Genomic DNA, 15,481 nt, shown 5'->3' with positions numbered 1-15,481 from the left:
GCTTCGCTTCTTCAGGACAGTTGGATCGCCCTGCAATTCCGAGCCTGTCCATATTTTTATTTTTTAATTCCGACCACTTTGAGTTTTTCCGGCGACTACACTGATTTTTCCGGCAGCTACAGTACTTTTCCGGCAAACACAGTGTTTTCTTCATCTGTCTCAGAGAATTTTCAGTTGATTCTTTTTTGTTATTTAGTGATAATCCAACCATGTCTTTGGGAGTCGATGCTTTCGGGTCTAGAAACCCGAGTTCTGGCAGTTCCGGTGTTATGATTACCTCAGAACCTTTAATGGGAGGTTCAAACTACTTAGATTGGGCTTCATCTGTCGAGTTGTGGTGTAAAGGTCAAGGAGTTCAAGATCATTTAACAAAAAAGGCTAGCGAAGGTGATGAAAAGGCCAAAACACAGTGGGAGAAGGTCGATGCTCAGTTATGTAGTATCCTGTGGCGATCTATTGATTCCAAGTTGATGCCCTTGTTCCGTCCATTCCAGACATGTTATTTAGTTTGGGAAAAGGCTCGTAATCTATACACTAATGACATATCTCGTTTCTATGATGTAATATCGCGAATGACAAGCTTGAAGAAACAGGAATTAGATATGTCTACTTACTTGGGACAAGTTCAGGCAGTCATGGAAGAATTTGAGACGTTGATGCCAGTTTCTGCTAGTATTGAAAAACAACAAGAGCAACGACAGAAGATGTTTCTAGTTCTTACACTCGCTGGACTCCCTAATGACCTTGATTCAGTACGTGACCAGATTTTGGCTAGTCCAACCGTCCCCTCAGTTGATGAATTATTCTCTCGATTACTTCGCCTTGCTGCAGCACCTAGTCACCCAGTGAGCTCATCACAGACACTTGACTCATCTGTCCTCGTATCCCAATCAGTGGACAATCGGGCATCTCATACTATGGAGAATAGACGAGGAGGAGGTCGTTTTGGAAGATCTAGACCCAAGTGCTCCTATTGTCATAAACTTGGACACACTCGTGATGTATGCTATTCTTTACATGGCCGCCCAACCAAAAATGCTTATGTTGCTCAGACTGAGACTACAGGTAACCAGGGATTTTCTTTATCTGAAGGGGAGTATAATGAGTTCCTTCAGTATCGAGCAAGTAAGCAGACATCTCCACAAGTAGCTTCTGTTGCTCAGACTAATACTTCTGTTGCTGGTAATTCTTTTGCTTGTGTTTCCCAGTCTAGTCCTCCTGGACAATGGGTTGTGGACTCAGCCGCTTCTGATCATATCTCTGGTAATAAATCACTTTTGTCAAATATTGCGTATTCACAGTCTCTTCCCACTGTTACTTTAGCCAATGGGTCTCAAACCAAAGCAAAAGGAGTTGGACAAGCGAATCCCCTACCCTCTGTCACTCTAGATTCCGTTCTCTATGTCCCTGGCTGTCCTTTTAATCTTGCATCTGTTAGTCGTTTGACTCGTGCCCTCCATTGTGGTATATATTTTATTGATGATTCTTTTATTATGCAGGACCGCAGTACAGGGCAGACGATTGGAACAGGACTTGAATCAGAAGGGCTTTACTACCTTAACTCCCTAAAATCCTCCAAGGCATGTCTAGTTACAGATCCTCCGGACCTAATTCACAGACGTTTAGGACATCCAAGCTTATCCAAGCTTCAGAAGATGGTGCCTGGTTTGTCTAGTTTATCCACATTAGAGTGTGAGTCATGTCAGCTCGGGAAACATACCCGAGCCTCCTATCCTCGTAGTATTGAGAGTCACGCAGAGTCTATTTTTTCTTTAGTTCACTCTGATATATGGGGTCCTAGTAGAGTCAGTTCAACCTTGGGATTTCGTTATTTTGTTAGTTTTATTGATGATCATTCAAGATGTACTTGGATTTTCTTAATGAAAGATCGTTCTGAGTTGTTTTCTATATTCCAGAATTTTTGTGCTGAAATTAAAAATCAATTTGGTGTTTCCATTCGCACTTTTCGCAGTGATAATGCCTTAGAATATTTATCCTCTCAATTTCAGCAGTTTATGACTTCTCAAGGAATTATTCATCAGACCTCTTGTCCTTATACCCCTCAGCAAAATGGGGTTGCAGAGAGAAAGAATAGGCACATCATTGAGACTGCTCGCACACTTCTCATTGAATCTCATGTTCCGCTGCGTTTTTGGGGCGATGCAGTTCTCACAGCTTGTTATTTAGTTAATCGGATGCCTTCCTCTCCCATCCAGAATCAGATACCGTATGCAGTATTGTTTCCCCAATCACCCGTATACTCTGTTCCCCCTCGTGTTTTTGGGAGCACTTGTTTCGTTCATAACCTAGCCCCTGGGAAAGATAAGTTAGCTCCTCGTGCTCTCAAGTGTGTCTTCCTTGGTTATTCTCGTGTTCAGAAGGGATATCGTTGTTACTCACTTGATCTTCGTAGGTACTTTATGTCCTCTGACGTCACATTTTTTGAGTCTAAACCTTTCTTTACCTCTTCTGACCTTTCTGACCCCCTTGATATATCTGAGGTCTTACCTATACCGACCTTTAAGGAGTCTACTATAGCTCCTCCTTCACCTTCCGCCACAGAAGTCTTACCCGAGTCTCCTATAGCTCCTCCTTCACCTTCCGCTATAGAAGTCTTATCCATTCCAACCGTTGAGGAGTCTAGTGTGGCTCCTCCTAGACTCCCTGCCACAGGAACACCACTTTTGACATATCATCGTCGTCCGCGCCCAGCATCAGGTCCAGCTGATTCACGTCCTGCACCTGACCCTGCTAATACTGCGGACTTGTCTCCTCTTAATCAACCGATTGCACTTCGGAAAGGTATACGGGCCACCCTTAATCCTAATCCCCATTATGTCGGTTTGAGTTATCATCGTTTGTCATCACCCTATTATGCTTTTCTATCTTCTTTGTCCTCTGTTTCCATCCCTAAGTCTACAGGTGAAGCATTGTCTCATCCAGGATGGCGACAGGCTATGATTGACGAGATGTCTGCTTTACATACGAGTGGTACTTGGGAGCTCGTCCCTCTTCCTTCAGGTAAATCTACTGTTGGTTGTCGTTGGGTGTATGCAGTCAAGGTTGGTCCGGATGGTAAGGTTGATCGTCTTAAGGCTCGTCTTGTTGCCAAAGGATATACTCAGATATTTGGGCTCGATTACAGTGATACCTTCTCTCCTGTGGCTAAGATAGCATCAGTCCGCCTTTTTCTATCCATGGCTGCTGTTCGCCATTGGCCCCTCTATCAGCTGGACATTAAGAATGCTTTTTTACACGGTGACCTTGAGGATGAAGTTTATATGGAGCAACCACCTGGGTTTGTTGCTCAGGGGGAGTCTCGTGGCCTTGTATGTCGCTTGCGTCGGTCACTTTATGGTCTAAAGCAGTCTCCTCGAGCCTGGTTTGGTAAGTTCAGCACAGTTATTCGAGAATTTGGCATGATTCAGAGTGAAGCTGATCACTCTGTATTCTATCGGCATTCTGCCTCGAGTCTCTGTATTTATCTGGTGGTCTATGTTGACGACATTGTTATTACCGGCAATGACCAGGATGGTATTACTAAATTGAAGCAACATCTCTTGCAACACTTTCAGACTAAGGATCTGGGCAAACTAAAGTATTTTCTGGGTATTGAGGTCGCTCAGTCTAGCTCAGGTGTTGTGATCTCACAACGAAAGTATGCCTTAGATATTCTTGAAGAGACAGGAATGACAGGTTGTAGACCGGTTGACACTCCGATGGATCCGAATTCTAAACTTATGCCAGGACAGGGGGAACCTCTTAGCGATCCTGCAAGATATAGACGGTTGGTTGGTAAATTAAATTACCTTACAGTGACAAGACCTGACATTTCCTTTTCTGTGAGTGTTGTGAGTCAGTTTATGGATTCTCCGTGTGATAGTCATTGGGATGCAGTTGTTCGCATTCTTCGGTATATAAAATCAGCTCCAGGCAAAGGTTTATTGTTTGAGGGTCGAGGCCATGAGCAGATCGTTGGATACTCAGATGCTGATTGGGCAGGATCACCTTCTGATAGACGTTCTACGTCTGGATATTGTGTCTTGGTAGGAGGAAATTTGGTGTCCTGGAAGAGCAAGAAACAGAATGTGGTTGCTCGGTCTAGTGCAGAAGCAGAATATCGAGCAATGGCTATGGCGACATGTGAGCTAATTTGGATCAAACAGTTGCTCAAGGAGTTGAAATTTGGTGAGATTAGTCAGATGGGACTTGTGTGTGATAATCAAGCTGCTCTTCATATTGCGTCAAATCCAGTGTTCCATGAGAGAACTAAACACATTGAGATTGACTGTCACTTTGTTAGAGAAAAGATACTCTCGGGAGATATTGCTACAAAGTTTGTGAAGTCGAATGATCAGCTTGCAGATATTTTCACCAAGTCCCTCACTGGTCCTCGTATTAACTACATATGTAACAAGCTTGGTACATATGATTTATATGCACCAGCTTGAGGGGGAGTGTTAGAATAGTCATGTAAATAGGAGTAAATAAATAACCCTAATCCAATATATGTTAGGAGTAGGACATGTTATGTGTGTATATATATAGGGCTCATTGTAACATATGTATATACATCAATAATATATTTTCTCCCGTGCTTTCTCACAATTCCAACATTCCAATAATATCCTTAATGACACTCCCTTATAGGAATGACATGGCAATGTTTGAGACCACAAGATTCAAAGGGTATTTTTGGCATGCTATACACATTTTGTTTAAGAACACAAGATTCAAAAGTCTTCTTTGCATTCCTAAACTGCATGTACACATTTAGTTTAAGAACACAAGATTCAAAAGTCTTCTTTGCATTCTTAAACTGCATGTCCAATCAAATTAAGACACATAAAATAAAACAAAGGGAGCAATAGAGTTCCAAACTACGACTAAGAGTGTCATTAGATCACAATTTATGTAACCCGTCTGAAGTTTGACAGGTTGGTGATTGATAAATAAAGGACAGATCATAATGGGTTGAGCACGAATTGAGCCATTAAAATTTTGGGCTAACATTGGAAAAAGAATATAACCAAAAACATGATTCTCAACCCGCTATTCTAAGGTTTAGCCAATAGGACTCGATAAGTTACTCAACTCTCTAACTAAAAAACTAAAATAAAAAACGAAATAAGTGGACAGAGGAAAATTTCGTCCCAGCTGCAACAAGAAATTGTTTGAAAGTGGCCTTGAGTTGGACAAGTTGGGTTATTACCCACTACATAACATTGATTTGACCCAACTTACACTGCTACGAACAAACTTCCAATGGGTTAAAGTATTCCATTTCCTTCTGTTTAACCTGTCCAATCTTGATCCCACCCATTCATTTGAGACTCCTAATTATAACTCCAAGATTATAGTCAGTTTAGCTGACAGTTATTGGCAGATTCATTTAACACCCCTAACCATAACTCCAAGATCATAGTTAATTTAGCTGACAGTTATCGGCAGATTCCAAGGCACTCAAACAAACGGTAACTGCTATATGTCTGTTAACGACATGTTTATGAGCAAGTGTGGGCAGAAGTTGAAAAATCAATCAAGCTCTTTAGCTATAGAAACATAAACCCAGATCATCAGGAGGTCTGTATATACTTAATTCGACAGCTCGAATCACTTCAGGTTTCAGCTAACTTTGATAGCATGTTTGGGAAGATAAAATTACATATGTTTCAGAACTCACCTATCATAGGACTCAGCCCTTGTATATGCTTGGATAACCCAATTATACGTCTCGGTATCAGGTTTCATATGATCTGCCAAACAAAGTTAATGATCAGCTTATTCATTTAATAAAATATTGGTTATTATCAGTTATCACTCCATGAGTAATAATACTACCAAGAAGACAACAAAACCAACAAAGAAATTTTTCCAGCATAACAAACCTGATGCAATAGCAACGTTGACTTCTAGTTTTTAATGAACAAGAAAAGCATTTGAAATTTTAAAACAGTATCTGGATTTAAGTGCTTCAAAAGAAGATGCATGACAAATAAACGGAGCATATTAAGAATTTAGAAAATAATTTAGAGTAAGGTATACGTCATGTGAGAATTGTAACAATTCGGCTCCAAAAAAAGAAGGATCAAAATGAGCTTAAAAACAAAAGAAGTATTTTGTAACATGAATCAATCCACCACCGCATACGAATTAGAGTTCCGCTAACTAAATCACATGTTGTTTTGCTCCCTTTGTCCACTTTGATTGCTCAGTTTGATCAGGAAATTAAAGGTTTGAGTGGGTTTCATGTTCTAATGGGAGTTAAGAGATATATTTCATGTGATCGAGAATAGGGTAATCTGCTGAAAAGATATGGATTACACCCAAACTAATCATTTTGTTTTCATATAACTCTGAGGAGTGATCACAAGAGTGAAAACAGTTAGAGATATAGAGGATTTTTTCCGTTAAAAAAACCGTGAGTTACACTGAGCATCAGCCTTGGATACCTATTTAAAGATAACAACAACACATACCTAGTATAATCAAGTGGGATCGGGGAGGGTAGTGAGTATGAGTAGCGCAGCCTTACCCCTACCTTGTGCAGGTAGAGACATTGTTTCCAATAGACCCTCGGCTCAAAGCTAGCATGCATAATCACAACACTATAGAGGAAGACATGCAGAGGATACCTATTTAAAGATGAGCTAACCAATAATAAAGATGACAAGCTTTCACGGGGCATGCTACTTGCAAATAATATTATGTTATTGATGAAATTAGTGACGGAGTCGTCCAAAAAGTGAAACTATGGAGAGGTACATAATGGTTTTAGGATAAGCAAAAGCAAGACCAAATATAGGCAATGTAAGTTCAACCCCATAGAAAGTATGAAAGTAAAGTAAGAGTAGACGGGATTGTGGTGCCAACATGAAGACAGTTCAGATATTCAAGATCAGACTTGTAGGAGAATGGAATGTGTAACACATAAAATTAATATAGGATGGATGAATTTGAGGGATGCTAATGAAGTTATGTGATATAAAAATGCCTAAACAGGTTCTATAGAACGACGGTTAGACCTGCAAATGTTATATGGGAGTGTATGTTGACCCTTTGAGACCGCTAAATGCTATATGAGAGGGAATCTTGGACCTCGAAGGTCCACCATATACATAAGATGAATGTCACAGAATTACAGATGTTAAAAAGATGTGCAATCATAAAAGATTGAGATCAAATCCGACAGAGCGAACGAGTAGCTGATATAGAAAAAAAAAATGAGAGAAAGTAGTCTGAAAAGGACTAACAGTGCTGGTCCATAAGATGTTAAAAAGGAACAAGGTAGACCTAAAATCACATATAAGAAAACAATATTGAAAGACGTACAATCTTAAACTAGTTATCCATGTGGTTATAAGTGTGATCGTTTGAAATTTAGAGAACCCCTAATTTGTCTTATTTAGCATTGAGAGAAATAAACCTCAATAGAGCGAAATAGATATATAGAATTCATATAGTTGACTCTAATTAAATTGGGATCGAGGGGTAGTTGATTGATTGATATCATTTTGTTTCACTGTCGGGATGCAACATTGTCATTCATCACATCACATCAAATTCAATAACCCAGGATGGAAAAGTAAGAGCAAGTAGCTACTGCAACAATTTGATAACTTACTTCATTATGTGATGTTTCTTGAAATTAAACGGAAGTACTTTGACCAGGTATCCATCAATAAACAAAGGAATTAAACTGCAAGGATGTTTTGTCTACCGAGTATCCAAGATGAGTGAATGAAAATAGCTTCTTTTAGGTGAAGCACTATATTTTTCATATCAGCTTTCCCGACCTTTTTCTTTTTTAATTCAGCTTTCCTACCATTCTTCAGTTATCAAGATCTTAAGAACCAGAACAATACTACTACAAAAATTTATCATGCTTGTGGTGGTGAAAGTCTTAATAAATGCCTTTGGTACTCTAACTTCATCTGGCATCATTTAGACTATGCTTCATCCATATGGCAGAAAACTTGATATTGTATCTCATTTAACCTATAAAACGTCAACACTACTTATCGCATTTATTCTCAAGTTAATAAGTGTTTTAGCATAAAATGCATTTTTATTGTGCTTTGCAATTGTTTAATAGCACTTCTAGTTTGTAGATTTTTTTGTCAAAATGCACCTTTCCAAGTCACTTTTAATCTTAAAATTATAGGCAGCAAGACAGTTGTCCGCCGCCAAGTCCAAAGAGTGGAATTTTTATTTGATTATATGTCGAATATGAGACAATGGAAGTACTTTATTAAATAACCATCCCAAGTATTGAATGAAGTGCTTAATTTTAAACTTTAAAAAGTACTTCTATGGAAGCACTAGTCAAAAAATACTTTTCCGAACTATACTGCACTACCAAATGAAACCTTAGTATAGCCAACAAGAGAGAAGTCACGGAGTTCAGTAGTCAAAATATCCACTTTTAACAACTAGAAGGCTCTTCCCTAACCAATGTTTTCTTTTGATAACGTAAAAATTTATTAATGAAGGACAAAAAAGGCCCGTATACAAGAAGTATACCAAAAACAGAAAACCTTACAAAAACATATGATTTTCTACGAACGACACCCAATCTTCTATACATAAAGGGACCTCTTCCCTAGTCAATGTACATGATTCTTGTTTACAACCCAAAACTATCCAATCCACCGGTCCATCGCTATATACTCCGTTCAGAAAGAACAAAAGTACTATTACTCAATCTCCAATTCAAAATGACCCCCTTTTAGTCACCTAGAATGAAAATCTTTGCATGAGTTAAGGTTGCAAAATGTCAGATGCATGCTAAGAACATTTATGCACTTCTTGATCCTAAATATGACAAATAAGCCATACTTTCTTCCCAACATCACAACTCAAGCAAACACGGAGAGGATTTAGCTCAAGCACAAATGGTGGAATCAAAGTGGGTCAACTACAAGCTTGACAAGGGAAAGAAGCTACAGACCTTCACCGTATTCCATGTTCTCAAATGTCGCAAAAGCAATTTCAGGTATCCCACAGGTAGCCTTGCAAGAAAAGAATTAGAGAAACCTATTAATTTAACAAGTCCACTGTTGCTGTAACTAAAATTAATCAAAGATTTCCTATGTGACTGGTTTGCCTCTTTTTGTTTTAAAATTCTTTCAATAGTTTGTAAAAACGATGAAAAATTTAAAGATCGTCTAAATAGAAACAACACAATAGAAAGAAGCTCCACTAATCTTGAAACAAGAAGGAGCACTTAGGTCATACAAAATTGTCAGCTAACTTATGCAAATCACCCCCGATTAACTTGCTTAACTCAAATGTATAAACCTAGAGATTTCCACATATACTAGACATCTGCAACTTTTTGAAGAGCCCATTCAGTTGAAGTTTCACCAGCCATGAGAATGCCAGCAAAACTACATTTTGATATGGCTGCGATGACATGAATATGTGCACTATAATATATTTTTCTGGTAATGACAGAATCTAAAGCAATTATATATGACCATCAATCTCCAGAATCCATACTCTTCTTTAAGCTTCAAGCTTGACTAACCTCAGAATATGCTTTGCAACTTAAATTTATATAAAGATGGCAACAGTACAGAATGTGTTGCTATAAGATTTTATCATCATAAAAGAGAAATAAAAAAGTTACACCTTAGAGATGCTTCCGCCTTTTTTGCAATTAATGAAAATTCTCCTCAATAACATCTCTAATAGGATTTTCTTTTTTCAGTGTATTGAAATTTAAGCTTCTTATCCGACAAAAATCATAGATATACTGAAGTACCTGTACGCTCAAAAGACAATTGAAATGGAAGGTAGTGGCCATTCTGCCAGCAGCCTCCATTTCATAGGCAATAGTTAAGGCATTTGAGTGATCTCCTACTTTACAATCTTGTTCTATTAGGAGATCATAGATCTCATCAGTTGCTCTGAGTCCACCCTCAGCACCCTTGAGAAACACTTTGTTGGCATCTTCTAGATGATTACTCCGTACAAGCTCCTCTGCTCCAAGGAAAAGACAAACTTAAAACTCAACAAAAGAATGAGAATATAAATCAGATTAAAGCAACAAATCAAGCTAGGAGCTTGTTTTCACCATACCAACAAGAACCAGCCAAGCTTGGCGAATGTCATATTTCAGTTTCTCCATTGCTGCAAGAATTTCTAAGCCTCTCGTAGCAAGACCCTTGGCACCAAACAAACGAACCAATGCCAAAAATGTTTCATGTAGAGGCCGAAGACCTTCACTCAACTCCCTTCTAAGAGCATGCATCTGTCATTGCACGATATCAGATGAGTACAAACCCATGGTTTACCGAATCATTTAGGGTGTCCAAATTCATTTTCTTATGTCACTAAAATTTGTATGATTCAGCAATGTTGGCTTTTCATGAAATACAGTTGGCATAAAACAGTTAATACACAAGCAGCTCGTACAAACATCAGACACCTAATTTACTTGCAGAAGAGTTCACGGTTAGAGGACATACTATAAAAAAGGGGGGCTTAATTCCTAGACAAGGATGACAATCAAGCTTAAAAAGAAATCAGACATGGGGTGAAGACACACGGACTAATTGGAAAAAGCAGAAGAAAAGGGAAACCAAGTAAAACATGATCATATGCCAGTGCGAGCTCGTCTGTCTTGAAACTATCAAGGGGCTAATAACATTCTATATTTAGAAATATTTTGACTTTAAATTCCCAATTTAGCCTCAAATGTCTATGATAATCTTTTTCTCTCTCTTAAACTCAATGCCTTAACAATGACACATAAAATGGGATGGATGGAGTATGAATCAAATAAAACATATAGCCAAGCAATTAAAACAGAAAAGAGAAGAAAAGCTTATAGGAAAGGGAGTTACAGCGCCGTCATTGTCGCGGTTAAGGACATGAGAAACAACGAATCCATGGAACGAACGAGGTCCAGGGGAGAGACCAGCAGCAATCATATCATAAATCACTTGAGATACACCTTTAGAATCAGCATTTCGAGCGCGTTCCATCAATTCCTCCATAAAAACAAGCCGCAACACTTTTTCAGTTCCGGATGCCATAGAACCGTCATCTTCCGCCGTCTTCAACTGATGTTGCTGCTGCTGTGTCTGTTTTCTTCTTCTGGTTTTCCGCGGTTGCGACGATACCGACGCCTTAATTGACCGAGAAATTGATGGACGGGGAATTGGGAGAGTGAATTTAGAATTGAAAGGTAAGTAGTGTATGGAAATGCCAGCCATTGGAGGTGAAATTTGAAAAATATTATACTAAGGAGAAGTGGAAGTGCATTTGGGAAAGGAGAGAGAGAATGAGGGGATAAGGCTGTGGGTTTGGGATGGTTTTAGCGGTTTTGTAAGAGTGAAGAGAGAAAGGGGTTTAACATGGAGGGAAATGACGTTACAGCCCGACAATTTCGGGTCAAGTTCCTCTCCAACACTTTTTAGAAACGAATAATGGTTACTCTAAAGATTGAAATAAATTTTGTTATGGAAGCAATAATCAAGTGTATTTAAAAGATTAACCACTTGTTTGGATGGTTGTTACATGCTGTATTTTATCGTATTGTTACTTTAAATATAATATTCTTATTTTGATTGTTAATTAAATTTTATTTGTATTGTATCGTTAAATTTGTTGCTACCTTATTTTTTTCTCATCTTATCCTTTCTTATATTTAAATAATCTTATTTTATCATTTACCCTACCTTTTTATATAATGATTCTACCTTGTACCTTATTTTTCTTTATAATATTGCAAATTTATTCTTCATATTATTAATGGCAAACAATACCATCTATCCAGATATTGTATACATCGAAACGATATGATACAATACATTATGATACTATATGAGATATTATTAAACGATACATAACAACCATCCAAACAAGTTGTAAGTGCGAAGCGTAAAGTTTTAGGCAAGAAGCTATCTTAAATGAAATGATTTTTGTTTAATACAAATCTTATTTGTAAATAAAGTCCATTCTGATGAAAAATATGTGGTGCTTGATCGAAATTGTGGAACAACAATTGGTCAATCATCTAATTAAACCAATTTTTCTCTAGGAAACAGGATAATGTCTGTCACTTGTCAAGTTTTGAAAAAAGTCATATAGTATCAGGTGTTGTTATAATCAAAATGTTCGCTAACTAATTTTATATAACACAAATTCTTACGAGAGCAAGGCCTTTACATAATTAATGTGGGAAAAAAACTACCCAACCAGTATCTATACCATAATACCAAGTTACATTAGAAAATTATTAAGGTTAGTGATAAAAATAAGAAGAAAATGTGCAATAACTGATTATGATTAACAGATAAAAGTTCATATTAAAACATGTTTCATATATTTGTTTGATTGATGTAAATAATCTTTTTCTGTTCGTGTGTGTAGGCATTCAAATACATTTTGTCTACTCTATGGATGGTGCTAGAGCTCAATTGCCGGTAATAGAAAATGTTCACATAAAACCCTTTCGGTATCTTCATTTTCTTCTAAAGCTCAACCAAATCAATTAAGCTTAACTTGATTTTTTTTTTTAATCATTATACAAATTAAGAAGTTTCTAGAAATTTTTTAGGTGAAATATAATGCACTATATCTAGTAATTTTTATAGCAAATTCAAATTGGATTAGAAATTCTATATTTGTAAAATTTGTTTAAGACGGAGGAGAGTGAAAATTTGCATCTAAGGGTAAATTTTGAAATTTTTTGAATGAAGGTCAAAGGCAAAGTCACTCTCTAAGGGGTCGTTTGGTAGGATGCATTAGATAAAATAATGCATGCATTAGCTTTGTGTATTAATAATACCTTGTTTGGTACACCTTTTCAACCTATGCATTAGTTATACATCCTATTTGGGTGTATCATATGCATAACTAATGCATATGAAACCATGATATTTAATAATGCAATGTACTTTAATCCATGCCTTAGCTTAGTTAAAGATAAAATTGTCCTTCAAAATTTTATGTTTGATTAAAATATGCTATTATATTAATGCAAATTTGAAATAATCCAAGAAAGTGGAAAATAAAATTATATCCCTAGTAAATAAATAAATACATAAATAAATATTCAGTTTATACTACAATATAGGTAGATAAATCAAATAATATTTTTTGAACCTTTGTCATATAAAAATTTCCTCAACATATTTTCTTTTAAAAAGATAAAGTGATGTACTAGTTATGAGGGTATTTTGTAAACAAATAATTTTTTTAGAAATTGTGCAATGCTTTAATACATTAAATCAAACCATGGATAAGAAATATGTCAGCATAACTAATGTCAGCATAACATACAAGCATAACTAATACCACCATTACTAATACACTGTAACAACCCAGCTGGTCATTTTGAGCATTTGCATTCCGTTCAGCTATTTGAAGTCTTGAGTAGCTTCATATGATGTATTATGACTTGTGTGAATCATCGGTTTTGGTTTTCAGGTGATTCAGGATTGAATTGGAAGAATGATTCTCAGCTAGGAAGCTTAAAGTTGGAAGAGTTGACCAAGTTTGACTTTTATGTATTTGATCTCAGACCGAAGTTTTGATGGTTATGTTAGCTCTGGATGGTAATTTTGGACTTGGGTGTATACCTGAATTTGCATTTAGATACTTCTAGAAGGTTTCAGCACTAATTGGAGAAAGTTGGCAATTTGAAGGCTTGAAATGTTCATAAGTTTGACCGGGAGTTGACTTTGATGATATACGGTTCGGATTGTGGTTTCCGGAATTGGAATAGCTTCGTTATGTCATTTGACACTTGTGTGCAAAATTTGAGTTCATTCCGAGTTGATTTGATATGGTTCGACACGAGTTTTGGAAGTTGAAAGTTCAAAAGTTCATTAAGTTCGATTTGAGGTGCGATTCATAGTTTTGATGTTGTTATGCGTGATTTGAGGCCTCAAGTAAGTCTGTATTATAATATGGGACTTATTGGTATGTTCGGACGGGCTCCCGAGGGGCTCGGATGAGTTTCGGATAGGTTTGGATTGTGTTGCGCTCGTTTTTTATGTTTCGACGTTGTTTCTTCAAGCATAAATGGTATCACATTAAGAAAATGAGTTCCAAATTCTGTTTTAATTGAACCATTAGATCCGTATCGTAATTACGAAGCCATAGAGAAAAAAATTGTCGAATTTGGATATTGTATGAGGGAGTTATGCTCATTTTAGTGTCAGAGAAGTGAGCTGGTGCTGGTGCTTCGCATATGCGAAGTTGGGTCCTCATCCGCGACCCCGCAAGTGCAAAAAATGGTCCACAAAAGCGGAAATGACGGCTGAAAATGTGCAGGTACGGCTTCTTGGGCGCAAAAGCGAAAATGCATGTTTATAAAAAAAAAATCAGACTATGTTCTTTTGGTATTTTGAGCATATCTTGAGTTCTAGAGCTCCGATCGAGATGATTTTTGCGGCGTTCTTCTCATATTTTCATGGGGGTCAGTATCTAATATCAGTTTTTTATTTTAACATGATTAAAGTATTCCATATTTTGATTGGAGAAATGGGGGTTTTTATCAAACACTTTTCTATAGAGAATAATTGGGTTTTGAACATCGATTCGGAGTCGGAATTGGATGAAATTAGTATGGTTAGACTAGTAATTGAATGAGTTATCGGATTTGTTAAGTTTTTTGGGTTCTAAGGTGCGGATCCGGGTTTGACTTTTTGGTTGACTTTGAGTAAATGTGTAAAGATTCGACCTTTATCATTTGGTATTATTTCCTTAGGCATTATTTGATGTATTTGAGTTGATTTTGGTTAGTTTCGAGCATTTCAGAGGTTGTTACATGCGGGATGGTAGTTCTAGAGTATTGTTTGGCTTGCTCGGTATTGGATTCGGCTTGTTCGGGGTAAGTAATGTATCTAAATTTGGATTTGAGGGTATTTAACCCTGGGAAATAGGTTATAAAAGGCGACGCACGCGCTAGGTGACGAGCGTGTGGGCGTGCACCGGACGAAATCATGAACTCAGTTGACTATTAGACTGTGATCGGACTTGTTTTGCTATTATATCTTGTCACATCCATGTTCTCCCTACTTGTTTGATTATATGAGCTATGAATCATGTTAGAAATCATGTTTAGGATATGTGCTTATTCGGTTGAGACCTAAAGAGGCTATTTCTTTTGTTATGAGTTTTCTAGCTCTAACTGTAGTCATATACTCAATCATGATTCTTCATTTGTGTATCACATCTCAATGTCTGTTCATCATTTATTATTACATCATGCTATCATTATTTGAGCTGATTGGAATGAAATTTGTGAACTCGCGAGGCTGGAGAGAATGATGACTGAGTTGGGGCCTGAGGGCCGGATTGTGAGGGATATTTATGGATCGGGCTGCACGCCGCAACAGATTTATTGATTCATGATGGGATCGGGTTGCATGCCGCAACAGGTTTTATTGATTCATGATGGGATCGGGATGCACGCCGCAGCAGGCCATGTTGGCTTATATTAGCACTTGGGCAGGATTCGCCC

At 37.4% G+C, this 15,481-nt stretch overlaps 1 protein-coding gene across 1 annotated transcript in view; it reads right to left on the bottom strand.

Moving 5' to 3' along the window:
* The window catches only part of LOC109229279, a 28,202-nt gene extending 16,859 nt beyond the window's left edge, over positions 1 to 11,343 (bottom strand). Inside the window, exons 1-5 of the mRNA XM_019394666.1 lie at positions 10,851 to 11,343; positions 10,084 to 10,255; positions 9,767 to 9,984; positions 8,951 to 9,011; positions 5,684 to 5,756 (exon numbers count right to left, since the gene is read on the bottom strand). Coding sequence (XP_019250211.1) covers positions 5,684 to 5,756; positions 8,951 to 9,011; positions 9,767 to 9,984; positions 10,084 to 10,255; positions 10,851 to 11,222 — 896 coding nt within the window. The 5' untranslated portion in view covers positions 11,223 to 11,343. The remainder of the gene's footprint in view (positions 1 to 5,683; positions 5,757 to 8,950; positions 9,012 to 9,766; positions 9,985 to 10,083; positions 10,256 to 10,850) is intronic.

Source organism: Nicotiana attenuata, chromosome 7, assembly GCF_001879085.1.
Source record: "Nicotiana attenuata strain UT chromosome 7, NIATTr2, whole genome shotgun sequence".
NCBI lineage: Eukaryota > Viridiplantae > Streptophyta > Magnoliopsida > Solanales > Solanaceae > Nicotiana > Nicotiana attenuata.
The sequence above is the reverse complement of the archived record's forward strand: the minus strand, read 5'-3'. Positions and strand labels throughout refer to the sequence as shown.